Source organism: Xenia sp. Carnegie-2017, unplaced genomic scaffold (genome assembly GCF_021976095.1).
Source record: "Xenia sp. Carnegie-2017 unplaced genomic scaffold, XeniaSp_v1 HiC_scaffold_22, whole genome shotgun sequence".
Classification (NCBI taxonomy): domain Eukaryota; kingdom Metazoa; phylum Cnidaria; class Anthozoa; order Malacalcyonacea; family Xeniidae; genus Xenia; species Xenia sp. Carnegie-2017.
Genome location: NW_025813485.1, coordinates 910,352 through 936,884, shown reverse-complemented (window position 1 = coordinate 936,884; position 26,533 = coordinate 910,352). Strand labels below are relative to the sequence as shown.

Genomic DNA, 26,533 nt, shown 5'->3' with positions numbered 1-26,533 from the left:
CGACATTTGAAAAAGTTCTTATTTTATAAAAGACGATATGAACTACATTTGAAAATGTTTAAATCGTTTAATGTAATCGTGTAATCGATTACAATGAAATTGATTATTAGGTCGTGTAAGAAATTGATAGTATTCAATGACTCTGGAGTGGTCAAGCGCACAGTGTATTAACATTGTGATGGTAAGTTCATTTCCTGGATGGGTCAGTAAGAATTGTCCCAGAGTATTTTGGGGATGAGCGAGTAGGTTGAAGATTAAGTTGTGTTTTGATAAGTAATGCCAAGATGAACGAAGTGGATTGTTGAGTAAGGAAACAATAAGAAAGCAGGTGATTTGTTTAGTAAGAGAAAAAGAAAGGAGAAGTTTGTCTGGTTTGAAACAACAATTTTTTTACTTAATTGCATTGTAATCAACTACACGATTACATTAATCAATTTGAAAAATTAATCAATTACATTGTAATGGAATACATGATTACATTATTATATTATTTATTTTGTCGCATATTTCTTTTCTTCCAAACCAAGTTAAACTGTTTTCAGTTAGTCGGTGCCTTGCATGTAAGAGCAATATTTTATAAAACACAAAACCATACAATAACAAATTTTAAAACTTATGAGCAGAGCACGAGAAATAAAGTAGGAAAATATTGGTTGGGAAAATTACATTTCCATTTTGGTTCTGATAACATACATCAAAAAACTCTCAGCAGTTGTGGCATAGATAAGAGAGCATCCTTGTTAAAATTTGGCTATTCGTCTATATATTAATCGCCTAATTGCTTTGAAATCAATTGTAGAGAATTAAACGTCAATAAATATGTCATGGAAATCCTCACAGATTAAAATCATGCTTTCTTTTCAATTCTCAAAAATCAATGTTCAATTCAAATCATAAGAATTACATTTTTAAGCTAGCGAAGTTCATATATAGCAACAGCATTTAAATTAAAATAAAAATAACTAAAATAAAATGAAGTACACAATTAAATAAATCACCTAAGTTAACTAACTACATTACATACTCTAACAAGATTTAATAAATAGTAACAAATATGAAAAGTATCACGTTTACACATCATCTTCTTGGATGAAATCAAGTATTAACTACATAATTCAACAGGTTCACTTCTGCCGCTACCTGCATAAAATGAAAAGAAAAGATACAATGAATGTATTCTTTCATTGATATTTTAAAAGCTTTTACATTCTTGAGATTTATGTTTCGTCAACGAACAAGCGTTATCGTTAAGACAATACAATGCAAACATTTACAATTCTAAAGTCTTTTTCTCCATGCAGAAAACGTCAAAGTCATTAAAACGCATTTAAAGTCATTAGAGTCTCCCGTTGTAGAAATTTTAAAATTTTATCAATATGCCATGAAGATATACATTTTATAAATCATAGTACCTAACATATTAAATGAACTAATTATTCTAAGCTTTTGACGACCCAATTGATGATAAACTACCACAGGAAGATGTTAATTTCTACAAAAAATAGAGAATACGACATAGAAAATTGAAATTAGTCATTTGAAGCATGTAACGAGGGAAAAAAACATAGTAAAATAATGTCTAAGTCAGCTGTAACTACCAGTCAAACTTACCAAGTCAAACCTACAAAGTCAAACCTACCAAGTCAAACTTACCAAGTCAAACTTACCAAGTCAAACTTACCCAGTCAAACTTAAGAGTCAAACTTAACGAGTCAAACTTAACAAGTCAAACCTACCAAGTCAAACTTACCAAGTCAAACTTAGTCAAACCAGTCAAACTTAGTCAAAGTCAAACCTACCAAGTCAAACTTACCAAGTCAAACTTCAAGTCAAACTTACCAAGTCAAACTTAGTCACTTAGTCAAAACAAGTCAAACCTCAAACTTACCAAGTCAAACTTACCAAGTCAAACTTAACGAGTCAAACTTACCAAGTCAAACCTAGTCAAACTTACCAAGTCAAACCAACAGTCAAACCAAGTCACTTCAAAAGTCAAACTTTCAAGTCAAACTTAGTCAAGTCAAGTCACTTACCAAGTCAAACTTAACCAAGTCAAACTTACCAAGTCAAACTTACCAAGTCAAACTTAACAAGTCAAACTTACCAAGTCAAACTTACCAAGTCAAACAAGTCACTTCAAACTTAAGTCAAACTTCAAACTTCACTTAAGTCAAACCAAAGTCAAAACTTACCAAGTCAAACCTACCTAGTCAAACTTATCAAGTCAACCATAACGAGTCAAAATTAACGAGTCAAACTTACCAATTCAAACCTACAAAGTCAAACTTACCAATTCAAACCTACAAAGTCAAACTTACCAATTCAAACCTACAAAGTCAAACTTACCAATTCAAACCTACAAAGTAAACTTACCAATTCAAACCTACAAAGTCAAACTTACCAAGTCAAACTTACCAAGTCAAACCTACCAATTCAAACGCACGAAGTCAAATTGCCTTACCAAGTCAATGTAAGAGGCCAATTCATTTTTCATAGAGATGTATTTATCTTTTAAGTCTTCCTGGTACATCTTTTGATCATCTTGAATAAGTTGGTCATTTAAATCAAGCGCAGCACCACAACATCGAATAAAATCTCTACATGAATGCAAAAGTAAAGAATAATTTATATATGCCAATGGAGGATTGTTTCAAGTTGTCAACTGTCGACATCGAAAAAAGAAAATCTTTCGTTTTACAAAGTTAGATTAGTTAGTACTTAGTCAGTAACTTATTTCTTTAGCTCTCCCATAGCACATGTTTCTCCATAAATACAATTGCCTTTCAAATTGTAAGTTTAACTTGTACTCAGTCTTACTGTATAATTTTAAGGTTGCGCACCACTTCCCCCCTGTACCCCAGAAAACCGACCATGATTGCGAAAATTTAGCATTTAAATATACAAATGAACAATTTCATTTAACCTGATTTAATAGTTCCAAAATGTAATTTAGCACAAAAAATTAATTCGTAGTAAAAGTAAAATATATTTTTGGTTTTTCTGAGCTAAATGAAGTAAAGGATTACGTGCTTGAAAAGATGCTTTCTCAAATAATTATTGCTGATATTTTGTTGGTTTTAGTTCTGCTTAAACTTGACTTCACTTACCTGTAAACAACTTTAAGTTTTGATACAAGTTTAGGTGGGTGATCCCTGACGATATTTTCATTGAGAAAGGCTTTAGCGTAAGCTAATGGCCCAGCATTAACCTAAAACAAACGGAAATTAATGGACAAGCGGTTCGATTTTACAAAAGTTTGACTAAAGATTGCTCTGTGAAAAATAAATTTTACTGATTTGAATTCGCTTTCGCAAAAAGAGTTAAATTTGCGTTCATCAAATGCAAAAAGGAAAGTGTGAGAGAGAATTCATTAAAGGGAAAGAATTTGGAATCTAAAAATTTGTACCTGTGTACCAACGCTTCCCTGAAGCTTCAGCTGTAGTTTCTTCATATCAGGGGGGTTGGAAATTGTAACTTCATTTATTTCTTGCACTTTCTTGTGCATTTCATCAATCGCCACCTGGGAAAGAACATGGAAGTTAAACATTAATGTACGATAAAAGCTATCAATACATCGACAAAATATATAAAATAATGAAAACGGATAAAATAATAAAATAGAATATATATAAAATTGAAAAACAAAGTTATTCTAAAATGTTTCAAGTTCAATCAAACATCATTTCCACGATACCTAGGAAATACTCTAGCACTGCGATATTGTTGCTCATGTCGAAGATCCAAAGATTTTTGACAAGCTTATATATTTTAAAGTGCGTTTACTGTGTTTCCATTTCTTATAATACAAAATAAAACAAATTCCTTTTGTATTACTTGAAATTGTCTGCTTGTCCCATTTCTTATAGAAGAGCATTCATCAGCCTCAACGCAAATACAAATGACAATATTTTTTCATCTTCTTGATTTATTTTGTTGAACAATGTAGTCAATTAAACCAATAATTTTATACTAAAGGAAATAATTCTACATGCGATAGTCCAAAACAACCATTTGCTATAGAATAGTTCCAACCTCCTTTATGGTGTTACATACTTTAAAATCAACAATAGTTGTTTTTTCATTAAGTTTTCGAGATAACATTGATAAAAAAGGGAGCTCCCCGGGCCTGGATAAACTATTTCATTCCAGATAGCAAATTTAAAAAAAAAGAAACTTCTTGCATGCTAAACTAACTAAAAATTTCATATGAAATTTTTCACTATAAATAAACATTAATGCTTTAAGTGTAACAACCTAGTTAGAAATATTTTAACATACCTCTATAGGTGTAAGTTCGTATTGTTCTTCTTGCACAACTAATATTCTTGTCTTCACATAAGGAAAACTGTGCGATGCTAAAAAGTCGTACACATAAACAAAAATTTTCTGAGTCAATACAAAAGATCTCGTGTTGAAAGATGAGATCTAGACGTTTTGGAGCTCATGTAACGAAGTAGCAAAATCAAGTTTTACAAATAAAATTTACAGATAACTCTACAAAAGGTACAGATCCGTCAACTCTAAAAGGTACAGATCCGTCAACTCTACAAAGGTACAGATCCGTCAACTCTACAAAGGTAAAGATCCGTCAACTCTACAAAAGGTACAGATCCGTCAACTCTACAAAGGTACAGATCCGTCAACTCTACAAAGGTACAGATCCGTCAACTCTACAAAGGTACAGATCCGTCAACTCTACAGAAGGTACAGATGCGTCAACTCTACAGAAGGTACAGATGCGTCAACTCTACAGAAGGTACAGATGCGTCAACTCTACAGAAGGTACAGATCCGTCAACTCTACAAAGGTACAGATCCTCAACTCAGAAGGTAAAGATCCGTCAACTCTGAAAAAGGTACAGATCCGTCAACTCTACAGAAGGTACAGATCCGTCAACTCTACAGAAGGTACAGATCCGTCAACTCTACAGAAGGTACAGATCCGTCAACTCTACAGAAGGTACAGATCCGTCAACTCTACAAAAGGTACAGTTCCGTTTTTTTACACATAAGGTTTCTTGCTGCAATATAACAATAGATCGTGTGTAGTCCCTGCAATACATTCATTTTGTTCCCCTATCATGAACGCCTTGCTTTCCCTGTATGTCTCGTATATTTTTCATTGTCCCTGCCATATATTTCTTACATATTTTGAGATCTTACTTGTGAGTATAGTTTTTCTTTTTAATTGTTCAACAAGTGATCCATGACTCTTTCCAGTTTTTGTAAATGGTGTTTCAAATGCAAATCTTCGGATGTTGTTATTTCTTTCAAACACAGTAGGACGTTCAACAATTTCTTCATCTTCAAAGTATTGTTCAACATACGTAATCTAAAAGTAAACGATAAACAGAACAAAAAAAAAAGCTATGACTTTCTTTAAATTAAAGTTTCTAACACAGAAATTTCAAACAAAAATTTTACCGATCGTTTGGCAGTCCCTTTACCTGGATGTAATTAACTCCGATTTCTAGATTCTCGACGTTAACCTGCAAGAAAATTCAATTCGTGATCTTTATGTAGAGTTAAAACATAAAAAACCCATCACTTTCACAATTATTTTTTGACAATTATAATATCTCAAGTTCATACAAATTGACTGAATTATATAACTCACTTTTCCAGATTCTAAAATGAGCTTAACTTTATCTTTTCCTAATTTTGTATTATAAAGATGTTGTAATCTTGATGAAATTTCACTTAAACTTTTTATTTTTGGTTCTTTGTATATAAACTGCTTGCGATTATCTGAGCCAAACGCCTTCATGAAAAAGAAAGCATCAATAATTCATTTAGCATAATTTGCTTAACATGCGCATATTTTACTTGTGCAACAAACATTTTGCGAGAAAACTCACTTCTCCGAAGAATGCCACTCGAAAATAAGATCCTAGTAATCGTTTCCTGGAGGCCATGGCCGCTACAACTTTAGTGTAGGCCTGAGACAAGTTATTGTAGGCAATAGATAATGCCTAAAAGGAAATATTTAACTTTATAAAGAGCGTTACAAGCTACAAATAATTAAAGTGTTTATTATTGCAACACAAGATCGTTTATCCTTTGTTAAATTTTCTGACTGCAACTTTTCTCAAATCTAAACATGTTTATTTACATTGTCACAAGAGATGGCAAGACGATTCTTTAACTGATATGCAATCAATCGTATTTTCCTTTTAATTTATTACCTTAAAATTTCTGTCTTGTTCATAAACCGGTATAACAAGTTTATAAATTTCTCCAGTGACCTCATAACGCTCTGCTTTCGTTAGGAGATCTGCACTTTTCTCCAACAACTCCACCAAAGTATTCTACATTAAAGCAGATATCTACATGTATAGATCAAAAATTAAAAAAGACTTAATTGTATTGTATTTAAAGTTCTTGAAGAACCAGTTAGCTACCCTTCAAAAATTTAATTTACGAAAACATCATATTATAGAAATATAAAGAGTCACACCATATTTCTATAGATTTTGCTCAACAGTACACAATATATGAAATAGGGTTTGGATCTTATAGTTGAACATACAATATAAATTGATGACTGCTTTCTTATTTTACCGTCGAATATCTCTGCTCGTTTATCAGTCCTTCGTCATTCTTCATAACATTTTCATCTGGAACAATGTTTGGAGAGACATAACGAAATGCTTCACATCCTTCAGGATACAAACCTACATATATGTGACGTGATAACATAAATGAAAGTGTTTGCGTCCGAATAATGTAGCAATTGATTAAAAAGTCAATGCAACGTCATGTACGTAACATGGAAAATGATCGTTTTGCTACATGAAAAAAGCAAAAAAACTCGCATAACGGTAGCTTTTTAACACAAATGTTTTTACCTCTTCGTTTTAAATACTCAGCCACCAATGCAGCAGCGTGGATATAACTGTGGGCAGCCTGAAAAATGACAAACACATACTTTATATTTAAATTTCATATGTTAAATGTATTTTTCTGTAAAATAATGATTAGAAATAAAATAGAGAAGTATATGCCATTGTAAGCAAATGAAAGTATGGAGAACTTAATACGTCAATAAAATAGAGCAATTTTTTTTGTTTATGCTATTTTTTACCTTTGAGCATTAAAGACAGTTGAACAAGTACACATGCAAAGTAAATGAGTTTATAGATACCTCTGAATAATTTTCATGTTGTTCATGAATTTTTGCCATGTTTTCGAGCCAAGTCTTTCGAAGTTCAGGTGTACTAGAGTAAGACTTAGCAAGACTATACTGTAGATCAATCAACATCTCAACATTGTCCCCGTGTTCCTAAACAGGAAGTTTTAACAAGGTAAACTTACAATTACTCGATGACGTATTTCATTTTTCTTACCTTCATTTTAGATGTAGCTTGAAGAACGGTGTCAACTTTTTTTATTAAATCTTTCACTTCTTTGCTCAGTGATGCAGACTACAAAAGAAAAACAAGAACATCATATCTATGTTCATCAGAAACTGCAGCTTAATTGAATTAATTTTAACGTCTAATACAAAAAATATTAATATTTTCAAGGCAAATTTATTTGATAGTTAAGATGGCCGTTTCTTCAACTTTATTATCTTCACATGACTTGTCATGTTAAACTATGGATGCAGGACTTTCACAACAATCACTTGAAGCAATTTAAACATCACAGAAGCAGAACAAGATGAAAATAAGCAGATGTTACAAATGTTTTTCACAGATTAAGCTCCTTTCACAATTCAAGCGATTAAGAATTTTTTTTTAAATAAGCAATGAACTGTCAACAACCAATAAATGGTATAGTCATGGCTACAAACTCCGTTAAACACAGTGAAGGACTTCAAAGCTTTTACAAACTATTACATGCGTAATAAGATAAACAAGAAGCTAGGCCTTTTGCGGCTCATCAAGTCGTGTCTCCCACTAAGCGCTAGGATAACTTTCTTTAATTCTTTTGTTCTGCCCCTTTTTGACTACGGCGATATAATATGGGAGACCGGGGCAACACTACACTTATGACAGAGCTACAGATCCTTCACAATAAGGCTGCGCGAATCATTTTAGATCTTCCCCCTACTGCTTCCGCGAGCGATGCACTTTCAAGGCTCCATTGGAAACCTCTAGAAAGGCGGAGAGCCGAGCATCGTGCTATTTTCATGTTTAAGGTAGTTAATAACCTTTTTATGCACACTTTTCACTGCTGTTTTAACAGTAACTATCATAACTATAATACACGATCAAAGCGAAATATCCGCAAATCATTCGCACACAGAAGATGGGGGCACTGGATAACAATAAATTTTGCAGCGGACGTTTGGAATGCCTTACCTCTTTCCATAAGAGATGTGCCCACCTTAAGCCAATTTAAGCGTGGTATCAAAAAAGCACTATTTTAATTAGTTTCGTTTTTAGCATGTTAATTTTCAAATGATGTAGTTTTATCTTCATATTTTTCGATTTGTATTCTCTTTCTTTTTATTTTTAAGTAGTTATATTATATTTAGTTACTTTTTAGAGGACACCTCTGTAAACCACTTTTTAGTGATGTTGGCATCCTCAATAAAGATTAGCTATTATTATTGCAACAATACATCTACTTTCAAACACAACAAAAAAGGAGTCTTCTGTAACCGGATAATAAAAGGGTTTGTTTGTGGATACTTGTATGGATGTTTGTGGATACTTGTATGGATGTTGGTGGATACTAGTGGTGTATATAAGCAGCCTTTGATATAGGTTAAAAATAACTGCTTCTTACTCGTCAAATAATGAATATTTTTCACTATAAAATAACATTTACTTACTACATTGGCTTTATCTCCATTCACGTAATTGTTTAAAGCTATTAGTGATTCACTCATTGCTGCACCATCTTGACCCATTGCAATTAATTTAGAGACAGCAACTAAAACCTGCAAATCAAAATAAAATATTAAAAATTAAATCGGATTAAATTCGTCCATAAAAACTACGATATAAAACATCCATCAAATCCATGATCTAAAACATCCATGGACACTGCGATTTTACACAGCCATCAAGATTGTGATTTTACACAGCCATCAAGACTGTAATTTTACATCATCCACCAAGACTGTGATTTTACACATCCACCAAGACTGTGATTTTACACATCCACCAAGACCACAGATCAAGTGATTTTACACATCCACCAAGACTGTGATGTGACATCCACCAAGACTGTGATTTTACACATCCACCAAGACTGATTTTCATCAAGACTGTGATTTTACCAGTGTGATTTTACACATCCACCAAGAGACATTACCATCCACCAAGACTGTGATTTCACACATCATCCACCAAGACTGTAATTTTACACGTCCACCGAGACTGTGATTTTACACACCATCCACCAAGACTGTGATTTTACACATCCACCAAGACTGTGATTTTACACAGCCATCAAGACTGATTTTACACATCCACCAAGACTGTGATTTTACACAGCCATCAAGACTGTGATTTTACACATCCACCAAGACTGTAATTTTACACATCCACCGAGACTGTGATTTTACACACCATCCACCAAGACTGTGATTTCACACATCATCCACCAAGACTGTAATTTTACACGTCCACCGAGACTGTGATTTTACACACCATCCACCAAGACTGTGATTTTACACAGTCATCAAGACTGTGATTTTACACATCATCCATAAAGATTGTGATCAGGAAGTGAAAATGGTCGATTATTGGAGTTTTTATATCAAATAATAATTGATCATTCACCTGCAGATGTACTCGAATACATCCAGAACCACCACAAAATTCAAAATTACTTCTTATCAGCAAATACAACAATGAGTGAGCCTGGCAGAAAAAAGAAATTCCTTTTTTTTAAGTTAAATGTACTTAAAAGCAATATAAGCCAAATTTGCAATTTATAAAATTCACAACTTTAACTGACCTCACGGCGTACAATTTCCATTTTACTACTGCAGCATCTTAGAACCTGAACGGAAATCATTTTTTTTATTGATATTTGAAAACGTGATTTGACAACTAGTTTACAGTGAAAATAAACGATAAAAATAATAATTTGTATTCATGCTCACGTCTTACTTCGAATATCAAAAGACCACAATGTTCTCCTGCACCTTTGAATAAAGCCGTTGGAAACTAAAAATTTGATGAAAATTTTGAACGTATAGTATGCAGACTATAGGTAGTATAGATGCAAAGATATTCTTTATCGAGCTTAGTGTTTGATTTACAGTACAAACAAAAGCAAGAAAAATCACATTTACATTTGATTAAAAGAAGAAAATACAAAATAATGAAAAGTTACTACACGTAAATTCATACGTAAGCTACAATAAATATAAATCACTGGAAACATACGTACTTTGTGTATAAAAGATCTTAGACTTGCAAATACATGTTTTTGCATCATTTCTGATTGTCCAACTTGAAGGAATGTTAGTAAAACACCAAACACCTGGGGAAAAATTACACACTTCCTTACATTTTGTAAAAACACACAAACATGAAAATTATTGAATACTCTACCTTGCTCATTAAAACATTATTCCCTTCGTGTTTCTCCAAGTGAAACTTTAAAAACGTAACAGAAAAAAACATTTGTCCAACAAGATCATACTTCGTTGAACATTATGCAAACAAATTATTACCCTAAAATGTGATGAAAATAATTCAACCACGTCAAGGACAATCAAACCCAGTTCGTTCACAAAATTTCCCTCCAGTAAAATTCTGATTTGAGAATTAACATAAGGTACTAGAAAGGAAAGCAAGAAAATTGTCAAAAGCGTAGAGATATGTACAGATAAAAGATGAGTGAGGGGTAGAGATATGTACAGATAAAAGATGAGTGAGGGGTAGAGATATGTACAGATAAAAGATGAGTGAGGGGTAGAGGTGATGTACAGATAAAGAGAGTAGAGATATGTACAGATAAAAGATGAGTGAGGGGTAGAGATATGTACAGATAAAAGATGAGTGAGGGGTAGAGGTGATGTACAGATAAAAGATGAGTGAGGGGTAGAGGTGATGTACAGATAAAAGATGAGTGAGGGGTAGAGGTGATGTACAGATGTGAAGATTCTCGGAAAAATTAAAGTTGTGGGATGTACAGATGTAACTATTCTGGGTGTAATAAAAGGTGGAGGGTACATGAAGATGTGAATATTCTGGGGCCAATAAAAGGTGGGGTTATACAAATGTGAAAGTGGGCAAGTAATAATATAACTGGATATAATGTGACTTAGCAAGCGTTAGGCAAATTGGGTTTGAGTTTAAAAAGTTCTCGTTAACTGAAAACTACGATATACAATCCTTAATTAGTATGGTAAGCTGTAATTGGTAAGAGATTACAAATTTCGATTAATCGAATCTTCAAGATCAGCAAAAAAGACAGACCTGCCTGAGATTGACTCTTTAATGATGCGCGCGTAGGTCGAATATTTTCGTGATATTTCTGTTCTAAATACGTTTTCACTGATTGTTTGGGTTGACTAAAAAAACACAATCTTATTAACATCTGACTACAAGAAAATAAAATTTCATGAACATTAGCTACCTTGAAGTCATGAAACTGGCTCTGCCTGCATATTCAAAATGTTTGAGACTCAATCTATTAAAAAAAAACACATGTTTTAGCATTAATTTGTAAAAATAACAAGAAAAAAATTTTATTATATAAATAAAGAAGCGCGAGGAAAAACTTGAATGTAGCAAGATGGAGGTTTATGTAGCTAGATTTACTCTTCAAAATTAAAGAGAAAACGGACATAGAGGTAATTTAAAGAACGTCGAAATTTGAATTTTGCGCAGGAATTTCATTTACCATTTTTTGTCCAAGCAATAAAAATAAAATGTGCCAAACCGCTCGTTCAAGAATAATTAAGTTGATGGTAGGTAGTTGTTTCTGCACTTACAGCAAAAGATCAAAAAAATCAATGACAAACGCAAATTTGCTGAGCATCTTTTCTTGCTGCGTTGAGACAAAGCTATTATGCATATTCCAAGATTTTATCTTGAAATTTGAAGTAGAAATTTGCCTGAGCCAGTCAAGGACAATTGCTGGTGAAATAAAAATATGAAACATATTATCAATATATATTAATGTTAATACTATATGCTAATATAAAAACATACGTGAAAACATATAAAGACATGAAGCAAAACTAATCATTGTTTATACCATAAAACATACCTTGCTCTAAATTTTTCAAAATATACATGACACATAAAATCAAATTTTTCGTCTCATCCTCATCAAAAGGAACTTGAACGTTTATTTTGTTTGCAGATTCGGTTAGCGAAGCTGCAGTCATCTTCCGTGATGGAGGATAAAGTCGGTACCAGTCTCCGTAATTTGATCACTACCAACTAACATTGTCTGTGATGAAGACCAAGTCCTATCGACATTATGACTGCCGGGAAATCTCCCAGCATGCTCTAGGATTATAGTCAAGAACGGTAGATAAAGTGTAGCGATACGTGATTGTCGTTCCTGCAAGAAATTACGCAAACATTGAAAATATTTGACAAACATCAAAATGCTGAATGAACACAATTGTTTACCTTTCCAGAATATCTATCATCCATCTCATGCTTTATCAAAATATCACGGACAGTACAAATCGCAATTTTACGAATATATTTTCCCACGGCAAGAGCTTGATTTACCTTAAAAACGGTAAAAAGTGATGTAAGAATGATAACGGTTTTTGAAGTTTATCTCAAATCTCTCGTAATTTCAAAAGCAATATTCACAAGAAGACTTTATAAAATAAACACAATGAAACGCGTGCGCTGATTGGTTTAGAGCTGTGTTTGCATTAGCCTGTGCAATACACATCTGAGCTCAACCAATCAAATTAATTAAAACAATCAATCAGTCAAAGAGAATTGGCAAATCAATCATGAATACATTTTAGAGGAAAAGTTAAAATGTTTGTCTTTTGGCATTATTGTTTTTATAAAAGAAATAAAAGATGCTTTTCGTGTTTGCACTGGCTTATACAAACCTCGGAGACGTTTGTGAGAACTCTCGAGCATGTGCAACTCTCAACCTTCGGTTCGCACTGATCTGCTCTCGAGTTCTCCCAAAGGTCTCCTTGCTTTGCATAAGCCCGTGCAAACACAGTAAACATCTTTCATTTCAAAAAAGAGAAATTTATTTTAACAGCGACATTTTATGTTGCGGCAATTTTGCATTTAGATAATTTTCGTGAGGGGGTGGGGGAGAATAAGGAAAAAAGGTCAAAAGGAGTTCTTTGTGGATATTTTTGATGGCGGAAAGCTGTCCGTTGGTAGGGACAAGTACAAAGGGAGAAGCGATGTCTATGAAAGAGACCATGGTGTCATTTATGGAGAGGGTTAAATATGAGGACATTACAAAACATTTGTTGAAGATTAAACATGAAAATCAGTGATTTACCTGACGTAGAAGCAGTCCACTTAAGAAGTGTTTCTTACAATAATTATCAGAAAGTTCGTAATCATACATTTCTCCAGAAGCACGACAGTTAAACGGCAAATTCAACGCTATGTAATGCTCATGCTGACAAATAATCCTTAGAAATTCAAATCTAAATTCCATCATCTACAAAGTAAAATATACTTTAGAATTAAATGGTTACATTACAATAATTATTGATAACATTATATCTAGGACATCAATGATTACATAACACTATCTCACATCGAAGAGCATAAACTATTATTGGTGTAGGAAAATGTCACCTGTGTATCGGCATCTTTAAATTGTTCGTTGTAATAACAAATCATTTGGAAAACAAAACCACGATCAAGATAAGTAAAACATCCCTAAATGTCCAAGAGGATATAAACAACAATGATAAACAATATCATCCATAATTGACTATGTAAAGAATTACTTAAATGCAATAAAATGAAATTGATGTTAAAAATTTGATCCTCTTGAAGAGCTGGTGGAACTATTTTCCCCTTCTTGAAAAGTATACAAGACATACAAACCTTAACAAAATAAGCCATGTGCATGTTGGCATCCTACACAAAAAAAAGTTTACAAATTTGACTCAATAAACACGATACAACAATAGTTTTAAGCTACTATAAATCATCGCATACTTTAGCAACAGAAGCCTCTTCTTTTAGGCGTCGTACGATTTGTGGAACAAACAGTTGTAGAAGGTGTTCAAGACTTTCATAAAACTCTTTGTTATATCTTTCTTCTCGATTACTCTGGGTGCAATGAAAACAAATATAAGTTTTGAAAAAAAACATGTCAGTTTATCTCGTGCTGTAAAGTTATAGGAAAAGATTCTGCATATAAATGTAGTTACATACATTTGTATTTTGAAATAATTTCAAAATTAAAAGTAAACACATATATTAAAATGAAGCAAATTTCCAACAAATCAAGAAATCGAAGATAAAGAATCGCATGGGAGTTATGGCTATTGTCAGTCATGACAAGGACGGTAGTCATAGTGATCATGGTAGTCATGACAATGACGGTAGTCATAGTGATCAGGGTAGTGACGGTAGTCATAGTGATCATGGTTGTCATAGTGATGGTGATAGTCATAGTGATCATGGTAGTCATGACAAATATAGTTATAAAAGTCACGATGATGACATGATGATTAACGTGACCTTCTGTAACAGACCTGCAGTTTTCCATAACGGATCAAGTGTCCTCCCATACTCTTTAGAATCACATGAAAAAACCACCAGGCATGCTAAAATTAAAATATATATAATACTTAAAATTTTCTAATTAAATCCATAACAAATTTATCACAATTTACAACATCATATATTTTTACAGTGAAACTTTATAACTTGAGAAGGTTAAAAGGGCTGCTGGCTTTGTGTTGCCTGTAAAAAGTGACAAATACCTTCAAAAAACTTGACGTTATCGAAGGATCAGCTCCAGGTTTCAAAAAGTCTAACAAACCCTTAGTCAATTCCTCATGAACAGTTTTGCTGTAATCCAAAAATTGATCAGTTTTGAATGAATACTAAAATAAAAGAAAAAAATAAAATCAAAACTAAATTTCAAATTTTCCTCTTTTCTACTCGAGATTTTTTCACATAATGAACTTTAACATCGAAAAATGTCTTCTAAACTTTACACTAATAAGATGTAATAACATTATACAAATGTTTATACTAAAATCGTGAATACAACAAATAAAGAGTTTATTAAGAGTTAAAATACTGTATTTCATCAATGGAAAACATCTGCATCTGACATGGTGATAAAACGTAGAAGGGAGTGCGAAGAATTTACAAATGTAATTACGTGTTTAATAATATCAAGTGTTCGTAAAATGCTACAAAATATATATATATATTTTGAAATATTGTAGTTAACCTTTCTATGTATACAAATTGTAAGCTTACGTACCTTAACAAACGAGCGAAGTACATCATTACGACGAACTTCATGAAGTTGAGAAACAAAACGAATCAATACTCTTAATAATAAAGAAAGTATAATTTACAAGGACAAAAAAATAAATTTATTAGTTTAAGTTAACACAGTTTTGGTAATTTCAATGCAGATTGAAAAAGTAAAACAAACAAGTAGAATTGATACCTCACAGTTTCCTTGACTACGTCACTTAATTTTGCCACAATTAATATACAAAATAGTTGATTGAGTATTGTGGGAAGATATTCAATTATTACACTGTTGTCAGCATCAAAAAGGAGCTGAAAATGGTAACTTTAAATTGACACTTGATCCATTACAGGTCCATTACATGGTAAATTAACTTTTACATAAATATATTCATCAAATCTGACTAAAGAGTGTACCAACTTATTGCAAATACATTTTGGACATCATTTTCATGAAACAGTTTCAAAAAGATTGAGACTATCACGATATTCAAATGAAAAAGCGAATTATTTACGTCTTTGCAAAGTAAAACGCAGATAACAAAATACGTACCTTCAGAAGAGTTGAAGTTTCCCTCTCACTAGCTGAAGATCCATCAGAGTTTTGTAAATGACGAAAAAGATTATCGATACGTACATCCTAAAGTAAAATAGTATAGCAACAATACAGACATTATCAAACGACATACGTACATTGCTACAACACATTTTGTTACAAATCACATTTCCCATAATTCTCGAAAGACATACATTGCTATGGTCCTCTAAAGACACACATTGCTATGGTCCTCTAAAGACACACATTGCTATGGTCCTCTAAAGACATACATTGCTATGGTCCTCTAAAGACACACATTGCTATGGTCCTCTAAAGACATACATCGTCATTGTTCTTAAAGTAATGTTATGCATTATGCACATGAAATGAAGGAACAATTTACCATATTGAACTATGGTAGCTACATATAGTTACAATTTACATTTCACCTTTGTATGGACAGTAGAAACGACTTTGGTAACTACTTTTAACAAAGGCTTCCCTCCGTCCAACCATTTTACATCTGGTCCAATACTCTACATCATCAAAGAAGAAGAATAAGTCATTTGCGTACACTCTTCCGTGAAAAATGTATCACAAAAAGTAGGACATGCTTGAGAATTGACAGAACATATTTTCCAAAGACAACAAACAAATTATACCTTGCCTAGTCCACCGAAACGCGACTGTAAATACCCATCTGGAGCTGATGTTGAAACAGATATATTGGATTCTGAATGTATGATCCTGTATGGAAATGTTAGATTACTATTTTAAAGTGAAATCTTTTATCAAGTTATAAAAACACGTACTCGCAAGCAAAAAAAAAAAACATTGTAAACTTGTTTAAAAAGTTTAATAATGTTTCATATAGAAATTTTTATTGAAAGTCGAGATTCTATAAACGATGTATTCACCTTTTCTCTTTCAACAATGGAAGCCAAGCATAACCAACTGAATAGAAAAATATTTTATACAAACGTTTAGAAAACAAGGAAATGTGCAAAAACAGTATAAAGATAGTTTTGAAGACAACAACTGCTATGGTGGATGGCCAAAATAACCCAAGGGTTCTAGAAAGAATTATTTTACAACCAAGGCTTTAACCCGATAGTTCTAGAAAGAACTGTTTTACAAACAAAACATCAAACCATTATAGTACCAAAACACCAAACCATTAATTTGCCATAGTAGATTAAGTTGTCATTCAGCAGACGTTGACCTGATGAGTAGTCTGCCGAAATGCATTGACTCTTATAGTTTTTAAAACAGTACTTTTTGGAACTAATGGGCTGGTGTTTTGTTTGTAAAAAAGTTCTTTTTATTTAGAAGTCTTAGGTTAATTTGGCCATCCACCATGGTAATTGCTATATTCAAACAATTTTTTGATTTTTCACCACGAAAAAGTCTCAATTTTACAAAAACAGTCCTCATACAAAATTAAATCACCAACAAGCTATGTTGAGTAATTCTAATTAGAAATTTAAATGATAACTCAACAGAATAATATTTGCTTGCAGGATAAAAATTGTGAAAATATGCTTGCGAAGGAACAGCGATAGTGTCTCTTTGTTAAAAATAAAACTCTTTATGCAATTAATCTTTAAACTGTCAAAAACGAGTATTAATGAAAGGGGCATAAGCACTTTCACCTTCCTTTACCTTCAGTTTCAACGTCAGGTTTTCCTTTGATTGACGTTGTATGACCAACATTACTAGTTTTCTTCTGCTCACAACTTATGTGATAAAATTTGAAAAACAAATGATGTTTTTCGTGAATGTGAACTGGAAGACAAATCTTTATCTAAAAAAATTATACATGTTAAAAAACACGGAGAAAAGCGTCGCTACACATTTTTAGGCCAACGTGAATCCAAAAAAGGAAACCACGAATCCAAAAAAAACACAGCCTTTTGACTCGTAATTTAAATCAACCATAAAATATTTCATGCATTTCTTTTATTTCTCAATTCTCATTCTTACTCAAAAACGAAGAGGACAGAAACAAAATACAAATTTTCAGATTAATGGGTGATAACCAATAAAATATAACCCTTCATAACCTCTTATTAGCCGACATTTCCCGTAAATAGAGACCTCGACGTGCTCCCAAGATTGTCAGTTATGAGAGATTCAACAGTATAATGAAAATGATGTTAAACCAAAGAGACAATTAAGAAAGTATCGTTAAACGGACAAATAAACGAGCACAATCCATCTACACTCTTAAAGACGTCAAGAGAAGACAATTATTTACGATATGTAGATATTAAATGAAGATATGATCTTCGCACTTTGCTGGACAATTTAAGCAATTGTCTATTTTTGTTCATATCTTCATTTAATTTCAAACACCGCACTGCATATAACATTCTTCATATGACATTCCTTTCACGAAGATAAGTAGATATCATGGTATAGTCACATACCTCATCATAAAACGTTGGATTCGTGTAATGATGAAGAACTGTTGTATTATCATGGTATAGTTACATACCTCATCATAAAACGTAGGATTCGTGCAATGATGAAGAACTGTTGTATTATCATGGTATAGTTACATACCTCGTCATAAAACGTAGGATTCGTGCAATGATGAAGAACTGTTGTATTCGTTGTTGTTGTAAACGAAGGAGCAACGTTACCACTTCGATTATAAATACACTAAATAAAACAATAGAAAAATCAAAAGAATATTTAGGTACACTCTCTATTTTATAACTGCTCTTATATGTATAGCAGGAAATTCAATTCATTGTGATCATGTTGTGGCCAGAAATAAGTGTCAACGACAAACTTATAATAAATTTCATCGAATCAATCACAGATAACAGAAATGTGTATTATAATCTCAATGTAATGACCTTTAATGGCGCAGAATTTAAACAGTCATCTTCCTTGAATTCCACAGTTATGGCAATATTTCGAGCCTAAAGGTAAAACATTCACTTTAATGTCATAATTCATGCTTTTCGTTTGCGTAATTTAACAATAATTAATTTGATCTTTTCAACTAAGCAACGCTGCCATTATTTTTTTCATAAAAAAAACAACAAGCTTATATGAAAGCATGTCATCCTTTACATTAACGATACATTAAAGAACTATCGATAAAACATCACGAGATTATAGTATTACCTTGGCATAATCTTTTTGATTGTTGAAATTTAATGACAAAGGATAAAGGTAAAAATTGTTTTTATACACAACATGCGGGTCAACAGCTTCAGGAAAAGGCGGAATAAATTCTTGAATTTCAATGGTGGGCTGAATCTTCATAGTAGCATCAAATGGACGTACAGGTAGCAATGATGACGTCATGATGTCTAGGGAAATACGTCACGTATAATGAAATTTCGTACCAAACAATGTAAGAGCTAATTAAAATATACAAACTCTCTATCCCAGACGGTAGCGACTTGACTTCAATCTCGATCTCTGCAGAGATAGTTTGTTGCTTATATCTTTCTTTTCTATAAAAAACTCAACCAAATAAAAAAGTGTTGACAATAAAAGATGTTTTTAATGCAACCAACCCTTAAACCTAAACATCGAAATCCGCCTGAAATTTGCTTGATTCAAGAAGAAATCCACACGGGTCAACGAACGTTCAGTCATAGCCAATAGCGTAGCCAATCTGCACATTTGGTCATGCTGTGTAAACTTCAGATTATTACCACAAATATTCATTTTTTTTGACATCTATATTTTTTCCAGTCAGTTAACACATAAATATTTACCTAGCACGAACAAACTTGCGGGTTGGCTACGCCACTGGTCAAAACAGGATATAAAAAGAAATTTTTAACATGATGCAACTAACCCAGTCATATCTTCCAATAACTTAAACAAATCTTCATCACTAAGCTTTCCACTGTCCTATAAAATTATTTGAGTGAACTCATTCATAACGAATAACAAACAAAATCTAGACAACTGTAGAGTTATTGGCAATTTAGAATGAGATTTAACAATCGATAATATTTGCTACACATTAAAAAAAATCTACAATAGAAATCCAAGAAGTCTGAGAGTAATCTTCAGCATACCTGCTTGTAAACTAGTGACCATTTATTACTGTTATCTAAATCACCCTCATCATTCTTAAATAGAGGTCTATAAAAACCCACAAAATGTTATCAAATTCTATTCGTAATTATAATAAATAAACCATAGACAAATGGGGGAACGACAGTTGGCCGTAGTTACGTAAGTAAACAATCACAACGCAGACAACAGAGATTAATGGAGAAAATAGAAGTCATGATAAATGTTATTCATCATGATAGAGGAATGCAAAGACATTTAATGAAACGAAACATACAAAAAAAAGTTAGCTTTTCTACCTTGTAGCAAGGGCAAACGGCATACGATACTTCCCCAATGTTTGACAAGCAATTTCAGCATTTTTATAAGCCTTCATAGCTCCTTTCTTTAAAGCTTCACCAGACTTCATGTATGGTTCACAGCAACTTGTTATTCCGCCTTGAAGAACTTTCTCAATTCTCAAAACAAGATAAACATCAGGATGCGGAAATGTCACGGAAAAAATTGCTTTCTTTGGGAAAGTGAAGTGACGTTCATTTTCAGAGTTTTCTTGTAAAGGTAACATTTTTGCAACACTTTCTTCATTGACGTCACAATGAAAATCTTCAGATATTTTTTTGTTTTCCTTCATATCAAAAAGAGCTAGTGTTATGAAAAATGGTTCAATATTCCCAGATAATGGATCCTCAGGTTTTTGACATAAACGAAATCTAAGGTCATTACAATGCACTAAAAATCTTTTACCAAATCTTTCTTGGGGTATTTTTGCTGACTTTGTTTCTTCATTTCTACTATCTGGCATTGAACTTAGTAAAAATATTTTATTTCTTCCTTCTCGTCGCTTTTCTGCATTCATTTGGTCTGTTTCACGAGCAAACTCCATAAGTTCGGGATGCTTGCTCTGTTTTAAACTTTCGCGAAAATTTGTACTTTTTAAAACACAATTTTTCCCACTAAACCAGCCACCGGATGAACTAGATTTTGATTTTCCACTCGTCATATCAACACCAGTTACTTTACACAAAACAACGAGCCAGGATTCCATTTCTGACTGCGAGTCAGCGACCAAACTGTAAATTTTGTCCTGAATACGTATTTCAAAGCCATGCGATTTACCACGTACACCCTGCAAAGAGCTTCACTTTGTTAAATTCCTATTTCATAACTTATTTTGGCCAAACCATACATGCTTCTTGAGAATAACATTAAAGTAAATGGTTTGAACTCGGGAGTATCGTTACATGTTTGTAAAAGTAGATCTTCCAGGTTGGTATAGTCCTGAGAAGGACTGTTCGTGTTGTTGTTGACTGACGTTTCGACAACGTTAACGGTAGTCATCTTCAGAAAAGGTTATTATTATACAATAAAAAATGAACAATACCCGCTTGATTTCTGTACAGGCATCCAAATATATAGATCCTTTTGCAGTTGAATTTTCATTATCATCCTGTGTTATAAAGGATGAATATTATAAGGAAACGGAATGAATTCTCGATATAAATATTACAACCCAACAAATAATTTTAAACATAGTCATAAACAATTTGGTTTTATGAAATTTATTAAAAGAGTGACGTTTCGTCTTTACTCAAGACATCTTCAGACTAATTAGGAAGTTATCTATATTCTTGTTGACTTCGTAATTAGTCTGAAGATGTCTTGAGTCAAGACGAAACGTCACTCTTTTAATAAATTTCATAAAACCAAATTGTTTGTGACTATGTTTAAAATTATTTGTTGGGTTTTAATATTTATATTGAGAATCCGTTTCCCGCCTGGCACCTCATTGGCAAATGATTTGTAAACAACGACCTATTTATCATATTACCTTTCGATACTCAAGTATGTAGGAACCATCATTGGAAATTTCTTTTAACACAAACCATCGTCGCTTAAAAGTCTAGAAAAAATTTTGCTTTGAAAGTTATATTTTCTCAAAGTCAATTAAGAAAGTAAGTTACTGAAAGTAAGTAACATGAGCCCAACAAAGTAAGTTACTGGTGATAACTAACCGTAACAAGCATACATTTGAAGAAATTATCACATGAGTTTGTAATATACAAGCAATAAAATTCAGAATTCTTACATAATTGCTGCAGAGTCTCTAGGTACATGTATGTATGTCTATATAGGTACATTTATGTATGTCTATATAGGTACATTTATGTATCTCTAGGTACAGATAGTGGTTTTAGTCAGATTAATATTAATAAAAAATCAAAGTGTTAAATTTTACTCCATAGTCTAAAACAATTAAGAAATGCAAACCGAGGAGACCTTTGGGAGAACTTGAGAGCAGATCAGTGCAAGCCCAAGACTTAAGGTTGAGGGTTGCACCTGCTTGAGAGTTCTCAGAAATGTCTCCAAGGTTTGCGTAAGCCACTGCAAACACGAAAAACATCTTTTATTTCTTTTACAAAATAACAATAATGCAAAAAAGACAAACACTCTAAAATGTAGTCATTGCACAGGCTAATGCAAACACAGCTCTAGACCAATCAGCACACACATTTAATTGTATTTATTTTACAATATGAAATCATGAACTTGCCATATTTATGGTAAAAATAATTCTAAAAATTATTTTAGTACAAAAACAACATATGTTGGAATATATAATGTACCAACTAAAGATAAAATTCAAATCAAAACAATTACCTTTCCTGTAATAAAATCATCACTTTCACTGTGAAATGGAGCTTTGTGCAAATAGCCACTTTTGGTCAAGCCAGTTTCTTTTTGAGGTGAAGCGTATAAGTCCTAAAATTTACAAATACCAAGTTTTAAAGAAACAAATTTTTCAAGGTAAAAATTGAACATTTTGACACCAACTTATTTTCACAAGAAATTCTTGTTGATGGTATTCAAACACCAATGTTACACCTTTAATGTTTAATTGCATAAACATTTGCACTTACCAAAACTTTGAATCCTTCTTCCAATTCAAGATCAATTTCAAACTTTTGTTCATTGAGTTGGGAAAGATCAAAATCTCTAGAAAGAAAAAATAAATAAAAAAAAAAGAAACAAATCATGAAAAACAATTTTTATTCACTTGAGCAAAGATTGGTAGCCTCCACTGTACTTGGAACAGTTATTTTCAATAATTTGCCATTCTGATGTATAAGTTTTGATGCACTACATTGTAGAAGACAACAAGTTTAATTTACAAATGATCATGTTTTCTAATGTTTGATGGATTTTTATCAATTTACCTGTTTTACAAATAACTCATGAGCTTCAGTATTAGCATTTGGTGGGACACTGCTATATTCTGTACGTGTTTCACGTGGAATATTTACAATCTACAGTAAGCAAGAATCAATCAAGTATAAAAACAGAAATAAATATCATTAACATGACAACATAAGAAAATTAAGCAAAATGCAATATTAAAGATAAAATATTTTACTCATTTCAATAATTTAGAACAAGCAATCTCTTGTTCCTCACATAATGTATATTGATAAATTATTCTTTTACTAGCACTAAATAGCACTAAATTGTCGTTATATTTTACATAAAACTTGAAAAAATATAAAGCTTTTGCTTTGAAAATAACCAACAATGTATTGTTTAAGCATCCGTAGACACTGAGATAAATATTACAACAAATCATCAAAAAAACAAGGCTTTGAACGACTTGAAATACATTCTTACTTTCACAGTGGGTTCTTCCATTAATTGGATTGTCAAAAACAAGTTATTTTCAATACAATTTCTTGAAACTTTTTCAATAAGAATGGATTAAAAATCTATGTCATCAAATATTTATAATATGAAAATAAGATATATGCATAATGTTGTGTAGACTTTCATTGTACAGTCATGTAGTCAAATACCATATTGACATTTTTAATTTTCAATATTTTAATCATAACACACCACGGACGTTTTCATGAATTGTGATTAACACACAATCAACAAACAGCTTAAAACAAATTAATGGATTATGTGCTCATACAATAAAGACGAAATATTTATAGCTCATATACATATATTTGTAAATGAAATAATGTGAAAAAGTTAGTTATAAGAGTATTATGTTTTGTGTCAACAAAATATTACACGCTGTTTTTCTCGTCGTTAAAATGACTTATAAGCAGCTAACTTTTAATTCATGCAGAAAAAGAACGTGCAACCTTGATATGGATAAAAACATTGTATTGTATAGATAAATTCTAGATCTTTCGTGCTTAAGAACTACCGCTGCGCATAAATAAACAAAACAGCAAATGATGTGCAAACGTATTAATGTCATTGTACTTACGAGATTATCTTCTGGTATTTCCAGTAGATTTCTCTGTTTATCGGCATTGATGAGCGCCTTCTTTGCTATAATTTCTTTTTCGTACTGCAGAGGCAAAACCCCTTCAATAAGTTCCTAGAAATAGACAAACAAATCATATCAAAAACACGAACTGTAAAATTAGGAAATTTCGTGATAGAGAACAAGCAAAGAAAGCATCGTATGTTTGGGTTAGTGTTTACTTAAACAATATTTCCCCGAAAATCTGCATTTGATCACCACCATTTTTTAATTAAGATATTGCAGACTCCTAATGAACAAAATTGTGACAATTTTAATACTTTCAGGAAGTGTTCTGCAAGTTGTATCTATTTATCTTCATGAAACGTTCTATACAAAGTACATTTACTGCACTAAATTAACCAAACATAAAATATATATATGTACAATACAAACATGCAGAAACACCATTTGATAGCTATTACATTACACAAATATAAAAACAAGAAAACCTTTAAAAAAAAACAATGTTACCGGCAGTGATTTAAACTGTATAACGTCAAAAACTTCCGTTGTAATAATCTGTCTTGAAACTGCAGTACTTTGAGATACATTCAAACTATCTCGATCTTTTTTTATATAACTGCGGCTATTTAATTTAACATCAGACATGATGGTAAAATATGGTACATTCAAATTATCACGCCAAAACTGAAAGTCGTCAAACTTGTGGCCGCCATTTTGTCCTTTGGAAAATAAGGTTATGACGTGTTGGTTATGACGTAAAGGACATAGAATAGGTGACGGTACGATACGTTGAAGTTATGTCGGGATACCTGCTTTTTTTATTCTAAAAAATGATTGGCAAAGTACACTTTTTGATTTAACTGCAACTGCAAGGTAATATCAACTTTTGTATTTTTCACAAAATTTATGTATTGAATTATTAGGTGACCATATTTTACTCTTGTTATGCAAATTCTTTGTGTCTACTCACTGCGAAAACAAATTATTATTGGTGAATGTTTATGTATAATGATATCGTTTTATTTTGTAATTCGAGACATTCGGAAAACGAAGAAGAAAGATTTTTCAAAAAAGATGATAAAAGCAATGAAAGATTTTTGCTTATTGCTGCCAAACACAAGCAAAAAAAGTGAAGACGAAAAATAGAGAGAAAAATAAAAGCTGCACCTCCATGTTTATTCCATTACGCAATATTCTGAAAATTGGATCTTGTTCGGTTAGTCTTTATGTATTTCACGATGAAAAGATTAGGACTTGGGTTATTGGCAAAAATTGTACTTGTTTATTTCGCTGTGCGCCTTCTTGTTTAGCCTGTTTTTAGAATAGTTATTTAGAATAGTGACAGTTTTTTCTAGACATAGCTCTATATCCAAACGACTGAAATAACTCAACTGAGATCACTCAAATGACTCGGACGCCTAAAAAATTGGACTTTTGCTTCTTAATGTGCTGATTTTAAAACTGAATTTTAAATTCTTTACCAACATCGAAGACAACCTCTACGACTGGTTGATAAAATCGTAATTCCGAATCAACTGCAATAATGTCTTTAAGGTTATTTTATGAAAGAGAATTTAATTCAGTCCTCGAAACGCTTATGCCCAGCAATACAATGAAAACTAGGCAGAATGTCTGAAAAAAGTCACGTCTCAATATCCATTGATAATGCTCTAGTCACTATTGTACAGCTATTATGAAAATAGTGATGTTGAGGAGTTACTTAATCCCTTTACCATACAAGCACCTAACCTTCATGCATTGCTGCTGATTTAAACTCTTTGTTTTCAAAAAAAATGATCAAATCATTTAGAGAAGAGGCTAAAAAGATGCGTTATGTTTTACCACTGATAAGTTGTGTTTATCAGCTAGTTTAAACTGTTCCATTGATCATTGCACAAAATAAACGAAAATTCAGTAAAAATCAGTTATCTTACCACTGTTAAACAACCTTGCGCAATTCAACAAGCGATTCTAGGATGTTTAATCTAATGCTTATTAAAATTGAAAACGATATCTCACTGATGGATTTGAATTTGAATTTGAAATAGGCTAAATAATGTAGTCGACGTATGTAGCTTAATGACATTTTATGAACGATTAATAACGTGTTTTAATTAAAGCAATGCATACATTTACACATTCAAAATAAATGAATATTGATCCCTATTATGAAAAACAAGATTAAAAAATTACTATAATGAGCAGCTTTCTTTGAGTTAATGTCGGTAGAATGTTTGGATTTTTAATTTATCATTCAGAAAATTTTGGTTGGCACCCCTCCCCCATCCACCTGTCGGAGTCTCGG

The 26,533-nt window shown here is 32.2% G+C and overlaps 1 protein-coding gene and 1 long non-coding RNA gene across 2 annotated transcripts; both read right to left on the bottom strand.

Annotated features, from left to right (window-relative positions):
* Window positions 1-841: 841 nt before the first annotated feature.
* On the bottom strand, window positions 842-24,954 carry LOC124445739 (dedicator of cytokinesis protein 9-like). The gene is given in 56 exon segments (XM_046996486.1): window positions 842-1,140; window positions 1,413-1,492; window positions 2,462-2,597; window positions 3,108-3,208; window positions 3,407-3,520; window positions 4,279-4,355; window positions 5,163-5,331; window positions 5,447-5,488; window positions 5,617-5,760; window positions 5,858-5,971; window positions 6,185-6,307; window positions 6,561-6,673; window positions 6,848-6,905; window positions 7,144-7,281; window positions 7,346-7,423; window positions 8,782-8,889; window positions 9,737-9,817; window positions 9,915-9,959; window positions 10,070-10,126; window positions 10,353-10,445; window positions 10,517-10,561; window positions 10,639-10,745; window positions 11,387-11,481; window positions 11,547-11,600; window positions 11,905-12,049; window positions 12,183-12,320; window positions 12,323-12,482; window positions 12,554-12,658; window positions 13,413-13,577; window positions 13,718-13,801; window positions 13,973-14,005; window positions 14,087-14,200; window positions 14,629-14,700; window positions 14,860-14,982; window positions 15,372-15,441; window positions 15,564-15,679; window positions 15,921-16,007; window positions 16,355-16,441; window positions 16,568-16,652; window positions 16,823-16,859; window positions 17,568-17,709; window positions 18,471-18,569; window positions 18,770-18,835; window positions 19,044-19,231; window positions 19,302-19,378; window positions 19,729-19,784; window positions 19,955-20,021; window positions 20,252-21,078; window positions 21,334-21,399; window positions 21,781-21,852; window positions 22,611-22,712; window positions 22,871-22,946; window positions 23,008-23,090; window positions 23,168-23,257; window positions 24,223-24,336; window positions 24,736-24,954. Coding segments are annotated over 55 exon segments (6,030 nt in total). The 5' UTR covers window positions 24,874-24,954; the 3' UTR covers window positions 842-1,140; window positions 1,413-1,438.
* Window positions 1,499-2,454, bottom strand: LOC124445740. Its single transcript, XR_006948243.1, has 3 exons — window positions 2,384-2,454; window positions 1,885-1,940; window positions 1,499-1,732 (listed from the first exon to the last, which is right to left on the bottom strand). It is a non-coding gene; the product is annotated as an uncharacterized LOC124445740 (long non-coding RNA).
* Window positions 24,955-26,533: the final 1,579 nt, after the last annotated feature.